We start from the raw sequence: 17500 nt of genomic DNA on the forward strand, positions 1-17500 counted from the left end.
GCAGCGAATGTGCTGTTATACAACCCCTTCCTGTTGATGTACTGTATGTACAGGCTGCACATTTGGGCTAGTTTATAACCGTCAGACCTGGACACCAAAATGAAATTTTAGTAGTTGGTCATAGATTGTTCCCCTCTGAGGACTACTCCCCTATACTTTACTTTACTTTATTTGTATAGCACTTATCAAGACAGCAGTCACAAAGTGCCTGCACAGTACATTTGGTAGTATTCAGCATAACACAGCAAGTAACCAGCCAACAAATAAAGAATATCATTCATAAAATGTAAACAAGCACTTCACAAAAGCAATGAAACAAATTATAAAAATGATAAAAACCAATACAGATATCAGAAGTAAAAAAGAGAAAGCAACTTATAAAAATGCCATCATATATAAGTGGGGTTTTTAAACGTTTTTTTAAAAAGTAGTACAGACCTAGCTAACCTGACAGTGAGGGGGAGGCGATTCCATATTCTGTATACAGAGAACGTGTTGGAATTGGGCCTGGGGAAGTCAACTTCCTTGTGTAGCTGTGTGTGTGTGTGTGAGTGTGTGTGTGTGTGTGTGTGTGTGTGTGTGTGTGTGTAGCTCTGTATGTGTCTATAGCTGTGTGTGTGTGTGTGTGTGTGTGTGTTGTGTGTGTGTGTGTGTGTATACAGAGAACATGTTGGAATTGGGCCTGGGGGAGGTGTTTTCCGTGATGCCAGAAGTTGAATGTTTAAAATGTGTTTCAACCATAAACATAATCACCACAACGATGACGTGGTGGTTGGATATGTTTGTTGTATGCTGCAAGACTAACGTTGGATATTTGTCTGTTGTTGTTATTATACAACAACAACAGACGCCGATAATCTTTTCTAAAAAACGAATTATCTTAATGTGTGGTGTGGTGTATGGTGTGTCAGTCCAATGCTCCCATGCACTTTGTTTTTGGGAGTCGTTTTTTTGAATGATGTTGCTATGACAACCAGGGTGAGAGGTGGTGTGAGACTGAATTAGCCAACTGTCATCTTGAGGAGACACTCAGTAGGCCTCCATGTTGTTGTTGTTGTTGTCGTCTCAGGGCATTCTGATTGGTCCTTAGAGAGAGGATGCAGGCAGCTGCTGCTCTCTGGCCCTGCCGACAGGTTTCCATGACGATGGCCGAAATGAACAGTTGCCTACGTGTGCGCGGCTGTGTGCCTTTGTGTGTGTGTGTGTGTGTGTGTGTGTGTGTGCGCCTCTGTGCGTGTGTGTGTGTGTGTGTGTGTGTGTGTGTGTGTGTGCCTCTGTGCGTGTGTGTGTGTGTGTGTGTGTGCTTCTGTGCGTGTGTGTGTGTGTGTGTGTGTGTGTGTGTGTGTGTACACGTGCCGCGTGCTAGCGCTCTCAAGAAATGAACAGTTGCCTACGTGTGGGGGCGGCAGTGTGCCTTTGCGTGTGTGTGTGTGTGCCTCTGTGCGTGTGTGTGTGTGTGTGTGTGTGTGCGCCTCTGTGCGTGTGTGTGTGTGTGTGTGTGCCTCTGTGCGTGTGTGTGTGTGCCTCTGTGCGTGTGTGTGTGTGTGTGTGCCTCTGTGCGTGTGTGTGTGTGTGCCTCTGTGCCTGTGCGTGTGTGTGTGTACCTCTGTGCGCGTGTGTGTGTGTGTGCGTGCCTCTGTGCGTGCGTGAGGCACATGTCTGCTGTATGCCGTGTGCTAGCGCTCGCTCGCTCGCTCACGCACGCGCGTGCGCGCATCATGTGACTACTACCTACCACTCTGTTCCCCCTCCCCCTCCCCCTCCTCCTCCTCCTCCCTCTGTAGATGGATGAGATTAAGGTAAAAGACAGAGCATTCTACATGCTGGAGAAGGCGCTGGGCATCCAGGCAGGCCACACTCAGAGGCTGCAGCTCCAAAAGGAGGCAGTGGATGTGCAACTGGCCCAGTTCAGGGAGGCTGAGCGGCACCTCCAGGGCCCCAAGCGTGAGAGAGAGAGCCCCTCTTATGGCAGTGGTGCAGCAGACCCCTCAGAGCGAAGCCCTGTAAGAAAACCTCCTCTCCTCCTCTCTACTACTTTTTTTTTTTTTTACCGCTTCTCTCTTCTCTCTCTCTCTCTCTTTCCCCCGCTTCTAGACGCTTCTAGACGTCCCAGTAGTTTGGACGAAGAGTCCAAAAGAGGGAGTCCTCAGGGAAGCCGGAAATGTGGGTCCAGATGATGTCGTTAGGACGTGCTATGGACTACAGAATCGTCTTCTTCTGTAGTCCATAAGAAAGTAGTCCTAGAAAGACGTCATCTGGACCCACATGTCTGGCTTCCCTGAGGACGTCTTTTGGACTGTTTGTTTACTGGGCGTAGCTCGACACTCTTAGAAGAAAAAAAAAAGGGGTGTGCTTCGGGCCGTCCGTCCGTCCGTCCGTCCCCTGTCGACGGAGCCTTTGAAGAACCCTTTTTCGGCGGTATATGTGACACCTTCTAATGCTTTGGTCCTCATGTCGGGATCCGATGTAATGATCGGACTTTTCTTTCCAAAAATGTGAATTAATTTCCACCTTGTTGAAAATCAATGACACGTCGCTAGTCAACTAACACAGCTTGTTTTGTGAGCCTGCTAACAATGTAAAGTAGTGTTGTAGTTAACTAGGTAGCAGTGGGGGGATTACTCACCCAATCCATTTCGTTGCAGTAGTTTGGCTTGACTAGCGAGTTTGTGTTGTGATTCTCAACAACGTTGAAGCGTAGTTCCGTGTCAGAACATTTTGATTGGTTGCCGACATGCGGACCAAATGATCAGACTGTGTCACATATGTCACCTCCCTGTGGAAAGGGGGGCTCCTGTTCCCCATGGAACCAAAATACGGTTCTACTGTTAACATTGGAACTGGAAAGGGTTTCTCAAAGGGTACTCCAACAGGGACAGGAAGGTAGAAGAAGTTTTTTTTTGGTTCACGAAAACGTCAAACCTTTTTTCTTTCTTTTTTTTTTCTAAGAGTGCACCGGCAGTGGGGCTGCACCTGGCTGATTCTAGAACCTTCTTGTCATTCTAGTCCTAGTTGCTTCGCCTCCCCCACCCTTCTGTTCCAGAAGCTTCCAGCTTGCGCTTAGATGTAGCTTGCCTTCCTCTCCCTCACCTTACACCTCCCGCTGCTTTGAAATGTAGATGAGGCCTCCCTTCGCTCACCCTTACGTTCACCCTCTCCTCCCTCATCCCTTCTGAGACTACAGTGTACACGTAGCCTAGCCCCCTGTCCCTCACTCACCTGTGATCTACTGTAGCTGTTTCTAGACATACTGTAGATAGTACTACGGAGGAGGAGGCTGGTGGAGGTAGGAATCGGAGGACAGACTTGTTGAGATGCGTGGGATGGAATGAGGAATTGGTATCGAACACACAACGTTTGATTAGCGTTCCTCATTCCATTCCAGGTTGATACCATCCCAGTCCAAAAGACGTCCTCAGGGAAGCCGGAATGTGGGTTCAGATGACGTCTTTCTAGGACGTCCAGGTGACGTCTTTAGGACGTCTTAGACGATTCTGTAGTCCATAAGACGTCCTAAAGACGTCACCTTGACGTCCTAGAAAGACGTCATCTTGACGTCCTAGAAAGACGTCATCTGGACGTCCTACAAAAAACCTCATCTGAACCCACATTCCGGCTTCCCTGAGGACTTCTTTTGGACTCTTTGTTTGCTGGGATTCCTCATTACCCATGCATTACAACGTCCTCCGATGTCTTCCTCCACTAGCCTCCGCTGAACAACTTTGACGAGAGACTACCCTGGTCTCTTATCTACCACCCAGCTGCTTCTAGCCACTCCCCTTCGCTTCCACCTGCCTGCTTCTACTATAGATGGGTAGATCTTATCTACCACCCAGCTGCTTCTAGCCACTCCCCTTCGCTTCCACCTGCCTGCTTCTACTATAGATGGTCTCTTATCTACCACCCAGCTGCTTCTAGCCACTCCCCTTCGCTTCCACCTACCTGCTTCTACTATAGATGGTCTCTTATCTACCACCCAGCTGCTTCTAGCCACTCCCCTTCGCTTCCACCTACCTGCTTCTACTATAGATGGTCTCTTATCTACCACCCAGCTGCTTCTAGCCACTCCCCTTCGCTTCCACCTACCTGCTTCTACTATAGATGGGTAGATGCTAAGTGGGGATCCTTGGGACGACCCTACCCTGAACCATAACCCTAACCCAAACTCTGAACCATAACCCTAACCCAAACTCTCACCCTAAACCTTAACCTTTAACCATATCATAAGCCTAAACTGAACCATCACTGAACCTTACCTAACCCTAACCGTAACCGTTTGAAATCTCAACTTCAGAGTGATGCCCAGTAAACAAAGAGTCCAAAAGAGGTCCTCAGGGAAGCCGGAATGTGGGTCCAGATGACGTCTTTCTAGGGTTCTACGATTCTGCAGTCCATAAGACGTCCTAGAAAGACGTCATCTAGACGTCCTAGAAAGACGTCATCTAGACGTCCTAGAAAGACGTCATCTAGACGTCCTAGAAAGACGTCATCTGAACCCTAATTCTGGCTCCCCTGAGGAAGTCTTTTGGACTCTTTGTTTACTGGGTGGGATGACATCAGATCCGGGCCGTCCCAGTGATACCAGTTAGCGTTGACCTTCTAGATGCATGCAGTAGCCTGGTCTCCTTCTTTACTAACACTCCGTACATTGGAGGACTTCTTTTTTCTTACAGTCTGAAGTCTATGTTATATAGACACACGTTATAGCATCTGAACAAGCTTCTAGACTAGAGCTTTTTATTAGCTTTATCGATACATTGTGTGTTTGTTTGTTTTTGGTTGTTGCAGTTGTTGTTTTTTTATGTCTTTGCAACACGCAATAATATCGAATGCAAAACAGCACTGTATGTTGGTCGTAGCGTCGGCACTTATAGTATGACAACACGCTCCCCCCCAACATGCGTTTTTTTTTCAGTGGCAGACATTCAAGTTTCCTTCTAAAAGCCTTAGCCAGAGCAGCTAGACCCACACACACTGTGCCAGGACATCTAAGGAAACAAACACTATTATGCCTTCCCTCCCTTCCTCCACACAGCACATATAATAGTAACCTGCTGTCTCAAGGCCTGTTCCACCCCCTCCCTCACCCTCCTTCCTTCCTACTGTACAAATGCCACGTTAAATAAAGTTTGCATTGATTTGAAGGCCACTTTGACCCTGAAGGATAGAGGATAGATAGCTCTCACTACCCAGTAAACAAAGAGTCCAAAAGACGTCCTCAGGGATGCCGGAAGGTGGGTCCAGATGACGTCTTTCTAGGACGTCTTATGGACTACAGAATCGTCCTAAATCGTCCTAAAGACGTCATCTGGACGTCCTAGAAAGACCTCATCTGAACCCACATTCCGGCTTCCCTGAGGACGTCTTTTGGACTCTTTGTTTAATGGGTAACCACAGAGAGAGAATTTCCAACCCTCTCTGCTGTAAACCACCGAGGCCTTTATTGTTTTTGTTACTGGGCTGATATTCTGTCTGTTTGCCTGCATGTTGTTGTGTTTGGGTTCCTTCTGGAGTTCCGGCTCTTTCCTTGTGGTTCTATCGAATCAAAATGGGGTTCTTTTATTTTTTCCCTCCAAATGTTGTTAATGCGACCACATGGGGGTTGTGCTAGCATGCAGAATGTCCACACCTAGATTACCGGGGGAGTCATTAGAAGCATTTAGTAATGATTGCATTCTTATGCTGCTGCTGCTGCTGCTATATGACGTCATGAAATGTTTGGCACATTTTGTGTTGCTTTTTTTTTGTGCTGATTTGATATTGGTTGGCTTTTTTTCTACAAGCTTCATGACTTCTGTGTGGTTTACGTAGCCTCTGCAATAAGCAATTACCCCAAAAATGCTAATACCTAGCTATTCTTGAAATATTTCGGCTTGATATATTCTAATATTTGCCCGTTGTTGAAGGACGTCTCCTGCACCACTGAATAAGGAAACCTCGAGAGTTGAGATGTTGATCACGATCAACTGGAATGAATATGTATATTTCTCTTGGAATATCCAAAAACAGTGGCTTCAAAAGACTGGCTCCAGTGAATTCTGATAAATATTACAGATCCGATTATTTGTATTATGTTTGTATACTGTATCTGTAATATGTTCATACAGAAGAGCAACGCAAATGGCACAAATAGTAGGCCTAATCTTCGGTCATTTGTACCGTTAGCTGAAGAGGGATTCCCCCCCAATTGTTTAGCAGCACTCTCAGCTTGTCTGAGATTCACCAGTCTTTGAAGCGAAACACACCTGCTCTTACACGCGCTTCCGTGCACGTACGCACCTACTCATTACGATCCTGTGCATGAACACAGACACCTGTTGTGTCTCCACAGGTAAACATGCTATGAATGCTAGCAACAAACCTTTTTTGGTGCAGTTTTATAATTTGACGCTTTGAATGTGTCCACTTCGATGCATTGTTTTTCTCAGGTCTTAAAATTCCATTTTAGCCTGAATGTGAACCTCAACCTGTGTTTTAGTGTTAAGTATATTACCCTTCTGTAATAGACTTGGTTGAGATGATATTTCCACTTCTTTACAACAGTTCCCTGGGGGCTTCTATAAGCCTGAGCTTAGAATTATAAGGTTCTATCTCCGTTTAGGGCAGTTCAGCAGATATTGAGCGTCAAAGTTTTTACATTCCATTATGTTTTGTGAGATGGAACCTTTGTATTTTATTAATTACTAACTCAAAAATGTCAACATTTAAAAAAAATAACACCACACACACAGGCATTAATAAACACCTAATGGATCAGATTATGTAAAAAAAAAAAAAAAACTAAATTTTGACAAAAATGGAGATAGAACCTTATAATTCTAACGTCACGTAAGGTCAGTGCAGTGGGGTACAGAGGACTGTATGGAGAAGTATTAGGTGTTAGATGAAAGGCATAGCTGAGTAGGTGTTAGATGAAAGGTTGGTTTTCCAGTTATCTGCAGTTGGTCTGTGTTCCAGGAGCAGCAGATGGATGAGAAAGACGTCCGGCGCTTCCAACTGAAAATCGCCGAGCTGAGCGCCATCATCCGCAAGCTGGAGGACCGCAACGCCCTGCTGTCTGAGGAACGGAACGAACTGGTGAGTATCGTGTTCGGTTGGTTAAGTCGTGACGTGTTTTTCTGGGTCCAAAGTTGGCTGAGTTTGCTCTCTTCGAAATGCCTCAGTAATACAGGGTATCCGCGGTGTCTTGAAAAGTATTAAAAGTTGATAAATCAATTTTGGGAAAATCAAGACCCTTAATAAGTATTAAAAAGTCTTATCACGATCTTATGAGGTCTTGAATTTTGTAGGTATTTTTCTGAATTAGACTCTGTCCAAAGAGTTTGAGTCCTAAAAACTTTTAGTAAAAGTTAGTTTTATAAAAAATAAATAAAAAAGATGAACCGGAGATTCTGTTGTATGATAGTGGTCTAGTAGTCTATTGCAAACTAAAACTGTTAAGTTAAAGGTGTCACTGATGTAAACGGCTACAGCTCGAAGTGGCGGTGAGGTCTGGAAACATATTGACAAGGTCTTTAAAAAGTCTTAGAAAGGTATTGAAATTAACCTCAAGATTCCTGTATATACCCTGTAATAATAATAATTCGTTATATTTGTATAACGCTTTTTCCGAGGCTCAAAGACGCTGACAAATATGAGAAAAACGGGAAAGTGCTGCTGTGTCCCTTGCTGTATGAATAGATCTGAGTCTAAAAAAAACGATTGAACTGGTGCGGGGAATTTCTGGTTAAACGTCACGTTTTGACGTCAGACTTAACAACTTAACAACTCTTCACGGCCGTTCGGTCGCGTCCCCGTGCACGCTCGTTCATTATAGCCTCGTAGAGAAAATAAGCACGACTATTAGTTTAATTTATTTAGCGCACATGAAACGGTGCAAGGAGGGAACGAAGCCCAGAAGGCTTGTACATAGTCCCACTCCCGTCATCATGGCATTGTGATATGTTAACTAGGTGGAGGGTGGAGGAGGGCAGAGATACAGACAAGGGTACGATGCCCAGCCAAGATGCCAGAGATGCCCTGGGACTGCTAGTGACCCAGAAACAGGAGGAGAGAGAGAGAGAGACACAGAGAGACAGAGAGAGAGAGAAAGAGAGACAGAGACAGAGAGAGACAGAGAGACAGAGAGACAGAGACACAGAGACAGAGACAGAGAGAGAGAGAGAGAGAGAGAGAGACACACAGAGACAGAGAGAGACACAAAGAGAGACAGAGACAGAGACAGAGAGAGACAGAGAGAGAGAGACAGAGACACAAAGAGAGAGAGAGAGACAGAGAGAGAGAGAGACAGAGACAGAGAGAGACAGAGAGAGACACAGAGACAGAGAGAGAGACAGACAGAGAGACACAGAGACAGAGAGAGAGACAGACAGAGACACAGAGAGAGACCGTTTAGCATGCTGTTCATGACTAGGCTGATTATCAGTGTGACCTCTAGTGAGAGAGGCTCAGCTGTCGTCTATCATACTGTACTGTTGTACTGTTCACCTTCATTGTCATTGCAAAGTTATTGTTCTCGCCTTGGTAAAGCAACCAGGTGTGGCCCGTGTGTCTTCCACGGGTACGTTAAAGGCATGATGACATTGGATAAGGAGGCCAGTTTGTCCAAGGTGCACATAGGTTTTTCTGAAGGCACACAAAAGAAAAATGTACTTCTGGTCAAGTCAAGTCTTGTTTATGTGTCATGACATTGAGTACAGGTAGGCTATAGGAATACAAGTAGGCTTTACAACGCAAAGAAATGTCGGAGGCAGAGCAGCACTACAGCATCACTCAGCATCAACAATAGACTGTAACAAGGATAATATAAATATATATAAACAGTAACAATAATAAAACATGAATTATAATCCAATGAAATATACAGCGGTTCTACTTCCTGAGAGTCCTCAGGAAAAACCACATTGGACAGGAGATGCTTGTGACCTTCTACCGCTGCGCAGTGGAGAGCATCCTCACCTACTGCATCTGCGTGTGGTTCTCCAGCTGCACAGCCGCAGAGAGGAATGCGCTACAGAGAGTCGTGAGATCGGCCCAGAAGATCATCGGCGCCCCCCTCCCCTCTCTGGAAGAGCTGTACAACACACGCTGCCTCAGGAAGGCCTCCAAGATCTCCAGAGACCCATCCCACCCTGGGTACGAACACTTTGCTCGGCTGCCCTCGGACAGGCGGTTCAGGACCATGTTCGCAAGGACAAACAGACTGAAGCTCAGCTTCTACCCTAGGGCCATTCAGGCCCCTGAACACAGCAAAGACCTAGGTTCTAGGCCCTGGACAATCTAGACAATTTGATGGCAGCTACTAGATTGAAATCAAGTGCAATACTGAAACACAACTGTGAACATTTCAAACCTGCAAACTGCGACACTTAAATGAATGTGCAATAACACTATGTGCAATATGACAACCCTCGGGTACATAAGGTTCAGAGATAGGAAATCTTAGAATAGGTATAGCATAGCATAGAGTACAGCACAGTGTTTTATTTGTATAGTATAGTATAGTGGATAGTGTACATAGCCTTTATTTATGTAAACCAGCTCTTTTCCCTTCTTGTTTTTAGTTATTTTTCCCAGCACCAGGGGAGCCCCCCCCTCCCAAATTTCGTTGTTTGGTACCTGTACTATATCAATGACAATAAAGACCATTCATTCATTCATTCATTCATTCATACAGGACAGGGAGAAAAGTGTAGTAAAGTGTAGTAAAGTGTAGTAATGTGTAGTAACGTGTAGTAAAGTGTAGTAACGTGTAGTAAAGTGTAATGTCAATTAGGGGTGCAACGGTTCAGTTGGCCCACGGTTCGGTATGAACCTTGGTTTTCGGGTCACGGTTTCGGTACGTGTTTTTGCTCGGAAGGAGAAAAGAAAAATGCTACAATTTATTTACAAACTGTTACTTTACTTTATGTTGCTTATACTTATGGAACTTTAACATTTAGACACATTCCAGAATATGACTGGTTCGGTATATTGTATAATATAAACAAATCGAAATAATATATAAACAAAAAATCACTTTCGAATGTAAAAATATAAAAAGAAACACTTTCAAATGTGACACCAGCCAGTGTTAAGTTCTAGATTCTAATTCAAAGATCAACGTTAATTATTTGTACTGGGAAACAAGGGACTCGCAACGCCTGTGGGCCTCCTTACCATGTGGCTCCTCTCACTTAGAGATGTGAGGAACACAAGCAGCCTCGCGGGGCTCTGCGTTGGCCTGACAGTGACACCACGGCTGAGTGCAGCAGACAGCCGTCGGGTGGTGTTGAAGACTGTCACGGTGTCTGGGTGTCTGGGGTTTTCGCATAATGGATTCCCTTGGATTTAGCTCAAAGGAATCATGGGTCTGAGGAGACCAACCGCCTCCACTCGCCAGGGGAGAAGAGAGACCAGTCAATTTGAGAGGGAAAGACAGACAGTGTGCGTGACAAAACATGGATACGCAGGAATGTGGCGGAAGCGTTCCCTTATGTTTAAATTAGAACGGGTGCAATGATCACTCCAAATAGTATAATAATAAACTGAAACCATCCTTGTTATTACTCCAATATGGTTGGAGAACACTAAAACAATGTTACATATTCTGTTTTTGTGTGTTTCTGTGTGTGTGTCTGTCTACCTGTCTGTCTGTCTGCCTGTCTGCCTGCCTGCCTGTCTCCCTCCCTCCCTCCCTCCCTCCCTCCCTGCCTCCCTCCCTCCCTCCCTCCCTCCCTGCCTCCCCCCCTCCCTCCCTCCCTGCCTCCCTCCCTGCCTCCCTCCCTGCCTACCTCCCTCCGTCCCTCCCTCCCTGCCTCCCTCCCTCCCTCCGTCCCTCCCTGCCTCCCTCTCTCCCTCCCTCCCTGCCTCCCTCCCTCCCTGCCTCCCTCCCAGCTGAAGCGTCTGCGGGAGACAGAGAGTCAGTTCATGCCTCTGCTGGACAAGAACAAGCGCCTGAGCAGGAAGAACGAGGAGCTGGCCCACGCCTACCGCAGGATGGAGAACAAGCTGCGCTTCGTCACCCAGGAGAACATGGAGATGGTACGCTAACCCACTGGCGGACTCAGGGGGGGGCAGGGGGAGCGACCGCCCCTCCTGGTGCCCCCACGGTTGAAAAACGTCTCTCTTAAGTGCCCTTTTGAGTTGCAAAAATGCCCTTTTGAGTGGCAAAAATTAGAGGATGTGCCCTATTGGTGCCCCTCCAATGGTCTAAACTTGACCATGTGCCCCCACGGTTGAAAAACTTCGCACTAAAGTGCCCTTTTGAGTGGCGAAATGAGAGGATGTGCCCTATTGGCTGCCCTTCCAATGGTCTAAACTTGACCATGTGCACTGATGGGGTCCCATGTTGTGCAGTAGGTGCCCTTTTTTTCTTTTCACCCCCCCTGCCCTTCAAACAGCCTGGGTCCGCCACTGCCCTAACCCTAACCCTCACAGGGAACCACACTGTTAACACTAGAACAGCCGTGCTGTTCCTATGTTACCTACTATAAGAGCCGCCTCAAATGACCATAGTCTTTAGAATGGGAAGCTGCTATTTACACACAACGACCACTAGTTGGCCGTCTTGTAAATTAGCCTGCATTCCTACACAGAAAAAATAGCTGCAAAATAGCTTTATACTAGCTTATCCTGATGTGATTTAGAAAATGTAAGGATACTGGGGTGGTAGAACGCACATATCTAGGTAAAGTCATGAAAGGAGGGTCCTGAAATTGGATCGAGTGCAAAAGATATAACGTTTTTCTTTACTCGTGGCTATTCTAGTGTTAAATCTGACTTCATTGGCTAACAACATTTAGCTACCTGCTAACTCCCAATTTTGGCAGTCACTTCTATAGATTTATGTCAGGTTCAAATGTCAGGTTTTTTGACAAACCGTACTATTCAAGTAAATTCAGAGACAGCGTTCTTTTGGGATAGCTCAAACGCCTGACATTATTTGATATTCCTTTTTCTTCCATTTTTTTAACCCTTTAGCAGATGCTTTTATCCAAAGCGACTTACAATTAGAGATTACAGGGACAGTCTAATTGACTATAGATGACCCTGACCAAATAATACAAAATTCCAACAATTGATTGACAACTTGATTGCATGGCAAGATAAAACATTCTTCTTCTTCTTCTTCTTCTTCTTCTTCTACTTCTTCTCCTTCTCCTTCTCCTTCTCCTTCTTCTCCTTCTCCTTCTCCTTCTCCTTCTCCATCTCCATCTCCTTCTCCTTCTCCTTCTCCTTCTCCTTCTCCTCCTCCTCCTCCTCCTCCTTCTCCTTCTCCTTCTCCTTCTCCTTCTCCATCTCCATCTCCATCTCCATCTCCATCTCCATCTCCATCTCCATCTCCATCTCCATCTCCATCTCCATCTCCATCTCCATCTCCATCTCCATCTCCATCTCCATCTCCATCTCCATCTCCATCTCCTTCTCCTTCTCCTTCTCCTTCTCCTTCTCCTTCTCCTTCTCCTTCTCCTTCTCCTTCTCCTTCTCCTTCTCCTTCTCCTTCTCCTTCTCCTTCTCCTTCTCCTTCTCCTTCTCCTTCTCCTTCTCCTTCTCCTTCTCCTTCTCCTTCTCCTCCTCCTCCTCCTCCTCCTTGTGTTCCCAGAGGGAGAAGGCGGGGACCATCAGGCGTCCCAGCTCTCTGAACGACCTGGACCAGAGTCAGGAGGAGAGGGAGATCGAGTTCCTCCGGCTGCAGGTTGTGGAGCAGCAGAACATTATCGACGACCTGTCAAAGGTATTACAGAGCGCCTGGTACCCCGTCAGAGTCAGTCAGCCACACAGGCACACCAGAATGATTTAAGTTTTTTTTTTAAAGAAAAATACATTTGAGGGATGGATTTCCTGTCTTGGAACGCAGTCAGAAATTGTTTGAATGTGGGGCCCTTAGGTGGCGTAGCGGGTTAAGCGTTGACCATGTAACCGCAGGGTCTCCGGTTCGATTCCGGCCGGGGACATATCCTGCATGTCATCCCTCCTCTCTCTCTCACCCATCCTTCCTGTCTAAATCTCTACTGTATCTGTCAATAAAATGAAAAATATGAGTGGGACTGCCCCACTCAGAAAAAAAAATGTGTTTGAATGTGCTATGTGCTTGTCTTTCTGGTTCCTTTCCTAGGCACTTGAAACTGCTGGCTACGTGAAGAGTGTGATTGTAAGTGTTCTTATCATGTCATCATAATTGCATCAAGAGCAGCTCCATAACTCGTGGTGACATTTCTATTGATTTCTATGACTCATAAAAAGACTACAACTCATAAAAAGACTAAGTATATAAATGTCCTTTAGCAATGACACAGTCTCTTTTTATTATTTTCCTCCAAGGTCGCATAACATCTGCATCTTTATGATTTCGGAGGATACAGGTCTCTTTAATGTGTACATATCTGAGTACAGCGTAGTAAACGTGATTCATACCTCCCTGAATATTAAACACTGATTCATGACAACCTGCTGCTGTTTGGTGCAATCATAACTGTTTATATAGTATCTGTGTAAGCTGGTACATTTGTGTAACACAAGTATTGTGTTTTTTTTGCAAATCCCCATGTTTGTATTAGCAAATATCCATGTATCATTGTGCATTACAAAATTAAAGACTTAGGTTTGTGACAAACGTAATCATTTTCTTAACAGACTGAAGTCAATTTAAAGTTATAGTTCACTATTTTACAGCATAGTTAGATGGTTCTTTAACAGGAAAGTAGTCTATGGAGGCCAGGATCAACTTTATTCCATACTCTACTAACTTCAACTTTAGCATAACATAGTATCTTTGTTAGCGGTGACTAAAGTTCGCTGAAGTTTGTAGTGGCTATTTAAACAAATCTGAACCTTGGACAATATGTGTATTGGAGAAAGGCTATTATTGGAGACCAGTGGTGTGAATCATCTATCCACTAGTCGTAGTAGGAAAAAGTAATCTATGCTCGGGCCAAGAGGCCATTGGCAGTTGTAGTGAAGAACGAAGATTATTATTATTTATTTTTTTGTAGAGAAACTGTACTGGGGGGATAGAGGGGAAGTAGATGTCTCAGGAGGGACAGTTAAGGTGTAGATTAAAGTAGATGTCTCAGGAGGGACAGTTAAGGTGTAGATTAAAGTAGATGTCTCAGGAGGGACAGTTAAGGTGTAGATTAAAGTAGATGTCTCAGGAGGGACAGTTACGGTGTAGATTAAAGTAGATGTCTCAGGAGGGACAGTTAAGGTGTAGATTAAAGTAGATGTCTCAGGAGAGGACAGTTAAGGTGTAGATTAAAGTAGATGTCTCAGGAGGGACAGTTAAGGTGTAGATTAAAGTAGATGTCTCAGGAGGGACAGTTACGGTGTAGATTAAAGTAGATGTCTCAGGAGGGACAGTTAAGGTGTAGATTAAAGTAGATGTCTCAGGAGGGACAGTTACGGTGTAGATTAAAGTAGATGTCTCAGGAGGGACAGTTAAGGTGTAGATTAAAGTAGATGTCTCAGGAGAGGACAGTTAAGGTGTAGATTAAAGTACATGTCTCAGGAGGGACAGTTAAGGTGTAGATTAAAGTACATGTCTCAGGAGGGACAGTTACGGTGTAGATTAAAGTTGATGTCTCAGGAGAGGACAGTTAAGGTGTAGATTAAAGTAGATGTCTCAGGAGGGACAGTTACGGTGTAGATTAAAGTAGATGTCTCAGGAGGGACAGTTACGGTGTAGATTAAAGTACATGTCTCAGGAGGGACAGTTAAGGTGTAGATTAAAGTACATGTCTCAGGAGAGGACAGTTAAGGTGTAGATTAAAGTAGATGTCTCAGGAGGGACAGTTAAGGTGTAGATTAAAGTAGATGTCTCAGGAGAGACAGTTACGGTGTAGATTAAAGTAGATGTCTCAGGAGGGACAGTTAAGGTGTAGATTAAAGTACATGTCTCAGGAGGGACAGTTACGGTGTAGATTAAAGTAGATGTCTCAGGAGGGACAGTTAAGGTGTAGATTAAAGTAGATGTCTCAGGAGGGACAGTTAAGGTGTAGATTAAAGTAGATGTCTCAGGAGAGGACAGTTAAGGTGTAGATTAAAGTAGATGTCTCAGGAGGGACAGTTAAGGTGTAGATTAAAGTACATGTCTCAGGAGGGACAGTTACGGTGTAGATTAAAGTAGATGTCTCAGGAGGGACAGTTAAGGTGTAGATTACAGTAGATGTCTCAGGAGGGACAGTTACGGTGTAGATTAAAGTAGATGTCTCAGGAGAGGATAGTTAAGGTGTAGATTAAAGTAGATGTCTCAGGAGGGACAGTTAAGGTGTAGATTAAAGAAGATGTCTCAGGAGGGACAGTTAAGGTGTAGATTAAAGTAGATGTCTCAGGAGGGACAGTTAAGGTGTAGATTAAAGTAGATGTCTCAGGAGGGACAGTTACAGTGTAGATTAAAGTACATGTCTCAGGAGGGACAGTTAAGGTGTAGATTAAAGTACATGTCTCAGGAGGGACAGATAAGGTGTAGATTAAAGTAGATGTCTCAGGAGGGACAGTTAAGGTGTAGATTAAAGTAGATGTCTCAGGAGAGGACAGTTAAGGTGTAGATTAAAGTACATGTCTCAGGAGGGACAGTTACGTGTCGATTAAAGTAGATGTCTCAGGAGGGACAGTTACGGTGTAGATTAAAGTAGATGTCTCAGGAGGGACAGTTACGTGTCGATTAAAGTACATGTCTCAGGAGGGACAGTTAAGGTGTAGATTAAAGTAGATGTCTCAGGAGGGACAGTTACGGTGTAGATTAAAGTAGATGTCTCAGGAGGGACAGTTAAGGTGTAGATTAAAGTGCATGTCTCAGGAGGGACAGTTAAGGTGTAGATTAAAGTACATGTCTCAGGAGGGACAGTTAAGGTGTAGATTAAAGTAGATGTCTCAGGAGGGACAGTTACGGTGTAGATTAAAGTAGATGTCTCAGGAGGGACAGTTAAGGTGTAGATTAAAGTGTGACTGAACCGCTAGAGGTTCTGGGCAAGGTGGGAGTGAGTGGTAGACATTCAAACTCAAACTCATTCACATTTTTATGGATTTTTATGGAGGACCTGTGTTTTTTTGTTTTCATGGTGCCCACGGTAACCATGGTAACCGGTGTGTTGTTGTGTGTTGTTGTTGAAGGAGAGGGACATGCTGCTGAGGTACAGACGGCAGGACGCCACCGGGGGGCGCAGGAAGAAGGCCGGCAGGCCCGCTAAGGTACGACCAGACGCCAGACACACGGAAGTAGCAACTTTATTGCACCAAAACGGAAAAAAATATTACATTGGACACCCCACTAAACAAAGAGTCCAAAAAAGTCATCCTCAGGGAAGCCGGAATGCGGGTTCAGGTGACGTCTTTCTAGGACGTCTTATGGACTACAGAACGATTCTGAGGACGTCTTTTGGACTCTTTGTTTACTGGGGAACACATCTTTCTCTTTAACACTCTTTTTTTCCCAAAATGGTTACAAAGTAGGTAAATGTTAAGGATACAGAAGAAAAACTGTTAAAATGCCACGCTATCTCACTGCAATGCAGTTACGTTTTGTATCCTATCCTATCAAACCCAATTAAACCATCAACCCTGACCAATCCTGTATGAGAGTCCAGCTATAGTATGTTCCAATACCCACACTACCACATCACATACTGGGTAAGGAAGCCATGTATTGACCGCGTGTTGTAGGTGTGGTGCTGAAGTGATGTTGGAATTGAGCCTCTATCTGATCAGCCTGGTCTGGGCCTGCGTGTGTGTGTGTGTGTGTGTGTGTGTGTGTATATGACCTGTGTGTGTGTGTGTGTGTGTGTGTATATGACCTGTGTGTGCGTGTGTGCGTGTGCGTGCACGTGCGCGTGCGTGTGTGTGTGTGTGTGTGTGTATATGACCTGTGTGTGTGTGTGTGTGTGTGTGTATATGACCTGTGTGTGTGTGTGTGTGTGTGTATATGACCTGTGTGTGTGTGTGTGTGTGTGTGTGTGTGTATATGACCTGTGTGTGTGTGTGTGTGTGTGTGTGTGTGTGTGTGTGTGTGTGTGTGTGCGTGCGTGTGTGTGTGTTTGTTCAGCAGCCGGTGGTGGAGACGTTCTTCGGCTATGATGACGAGGCGTCTCTGGACTCTGACGGCTCCTCCATCTCCTTCCACACTGACAGGACGCCCTGCACCCCCGACGACGACCCGGAGGAGGTGAGGATGCAGACGGTTATGTTATGTTAGGTGGTTATTCTCTTGGCCAACACTTCTCTAGGCCCTTCTGTCGATGCTCTAGGTCCCCTTGGCTCAAACATCCGCACCTCAGTCAGAAATCTCAGAGTGGTTTTTGACAGTGACTTCAAATTCACCAAGCAGGTCTGCTCTGTGGTCCAAAATGGCTTTTTTTGGACCACAGACTCCTCGCTAAAACAAGGGCCTATCTTCCGCAGAAGGACCTAGATAAGGTGATCCATGCCTTCATAACAACCCGGCTGGATTACTGCAACTCATTGTATGTCAGCACCAAAATGCTGCAGCTCGACTCCTCACCGGCACCAAGAAGCGTGACCACATAAT

The 17500-nt window shown here is 45.2% G+C and overlaps 1 protein-coding gene across 1 annotated transcript in view; it reads left to right on the forward strand.

Moving 5' to 3' along the window:
* Positions 1 to 17500, forward strand: part of jakmip3 (Janus kinase and microtubule interacting protein 3) — a gene marked incomplete at both ends in the record, with an annotated part of 72380 nt that overhangs the window by 28883 nt on the left and 25997 nt on the right. Inside the window, 7 exons of the mRNA XM_080541890.1 lie at positions 1785 to 2003; positions 6958 to 7077; positions 10876 to 11022; positions 12584 to 12715; positions 13097 to 13132; positions 16090 to 16167; positions 17021 to 17137. Coding sequence (XP_080398016.1) covers positions 1785 to 2003; positions 6958 to 7077; positions 10876 to 11022; positions 12584 to 12715; positions 13097 to 13132; positions 16090 to 16167; positions 17021 to 17137 — 849 coding nt within the window. The remainder of the gene's footprint in view (positions 1 to 1784; positions 2004 to 6957; positions 7078 to 10875; positions 11023 to 12583; positions 12716 to 13096; positions 13133 to 16089; positions 16168 to 17020; positions 17138 to 17500) is intronic.

Source organism: Nansenia antarctica (genome assembly GCF_963989245.1).
Source record: "Nansenia antarctica genome assembly, chromosome: 11".
Lineage (NCBI taxonomy): Eukaryota > Metazoa > Chordata > Actinopteri > Argentiniformes > Microstomatidae > Nansenia > Nansenia antarctica.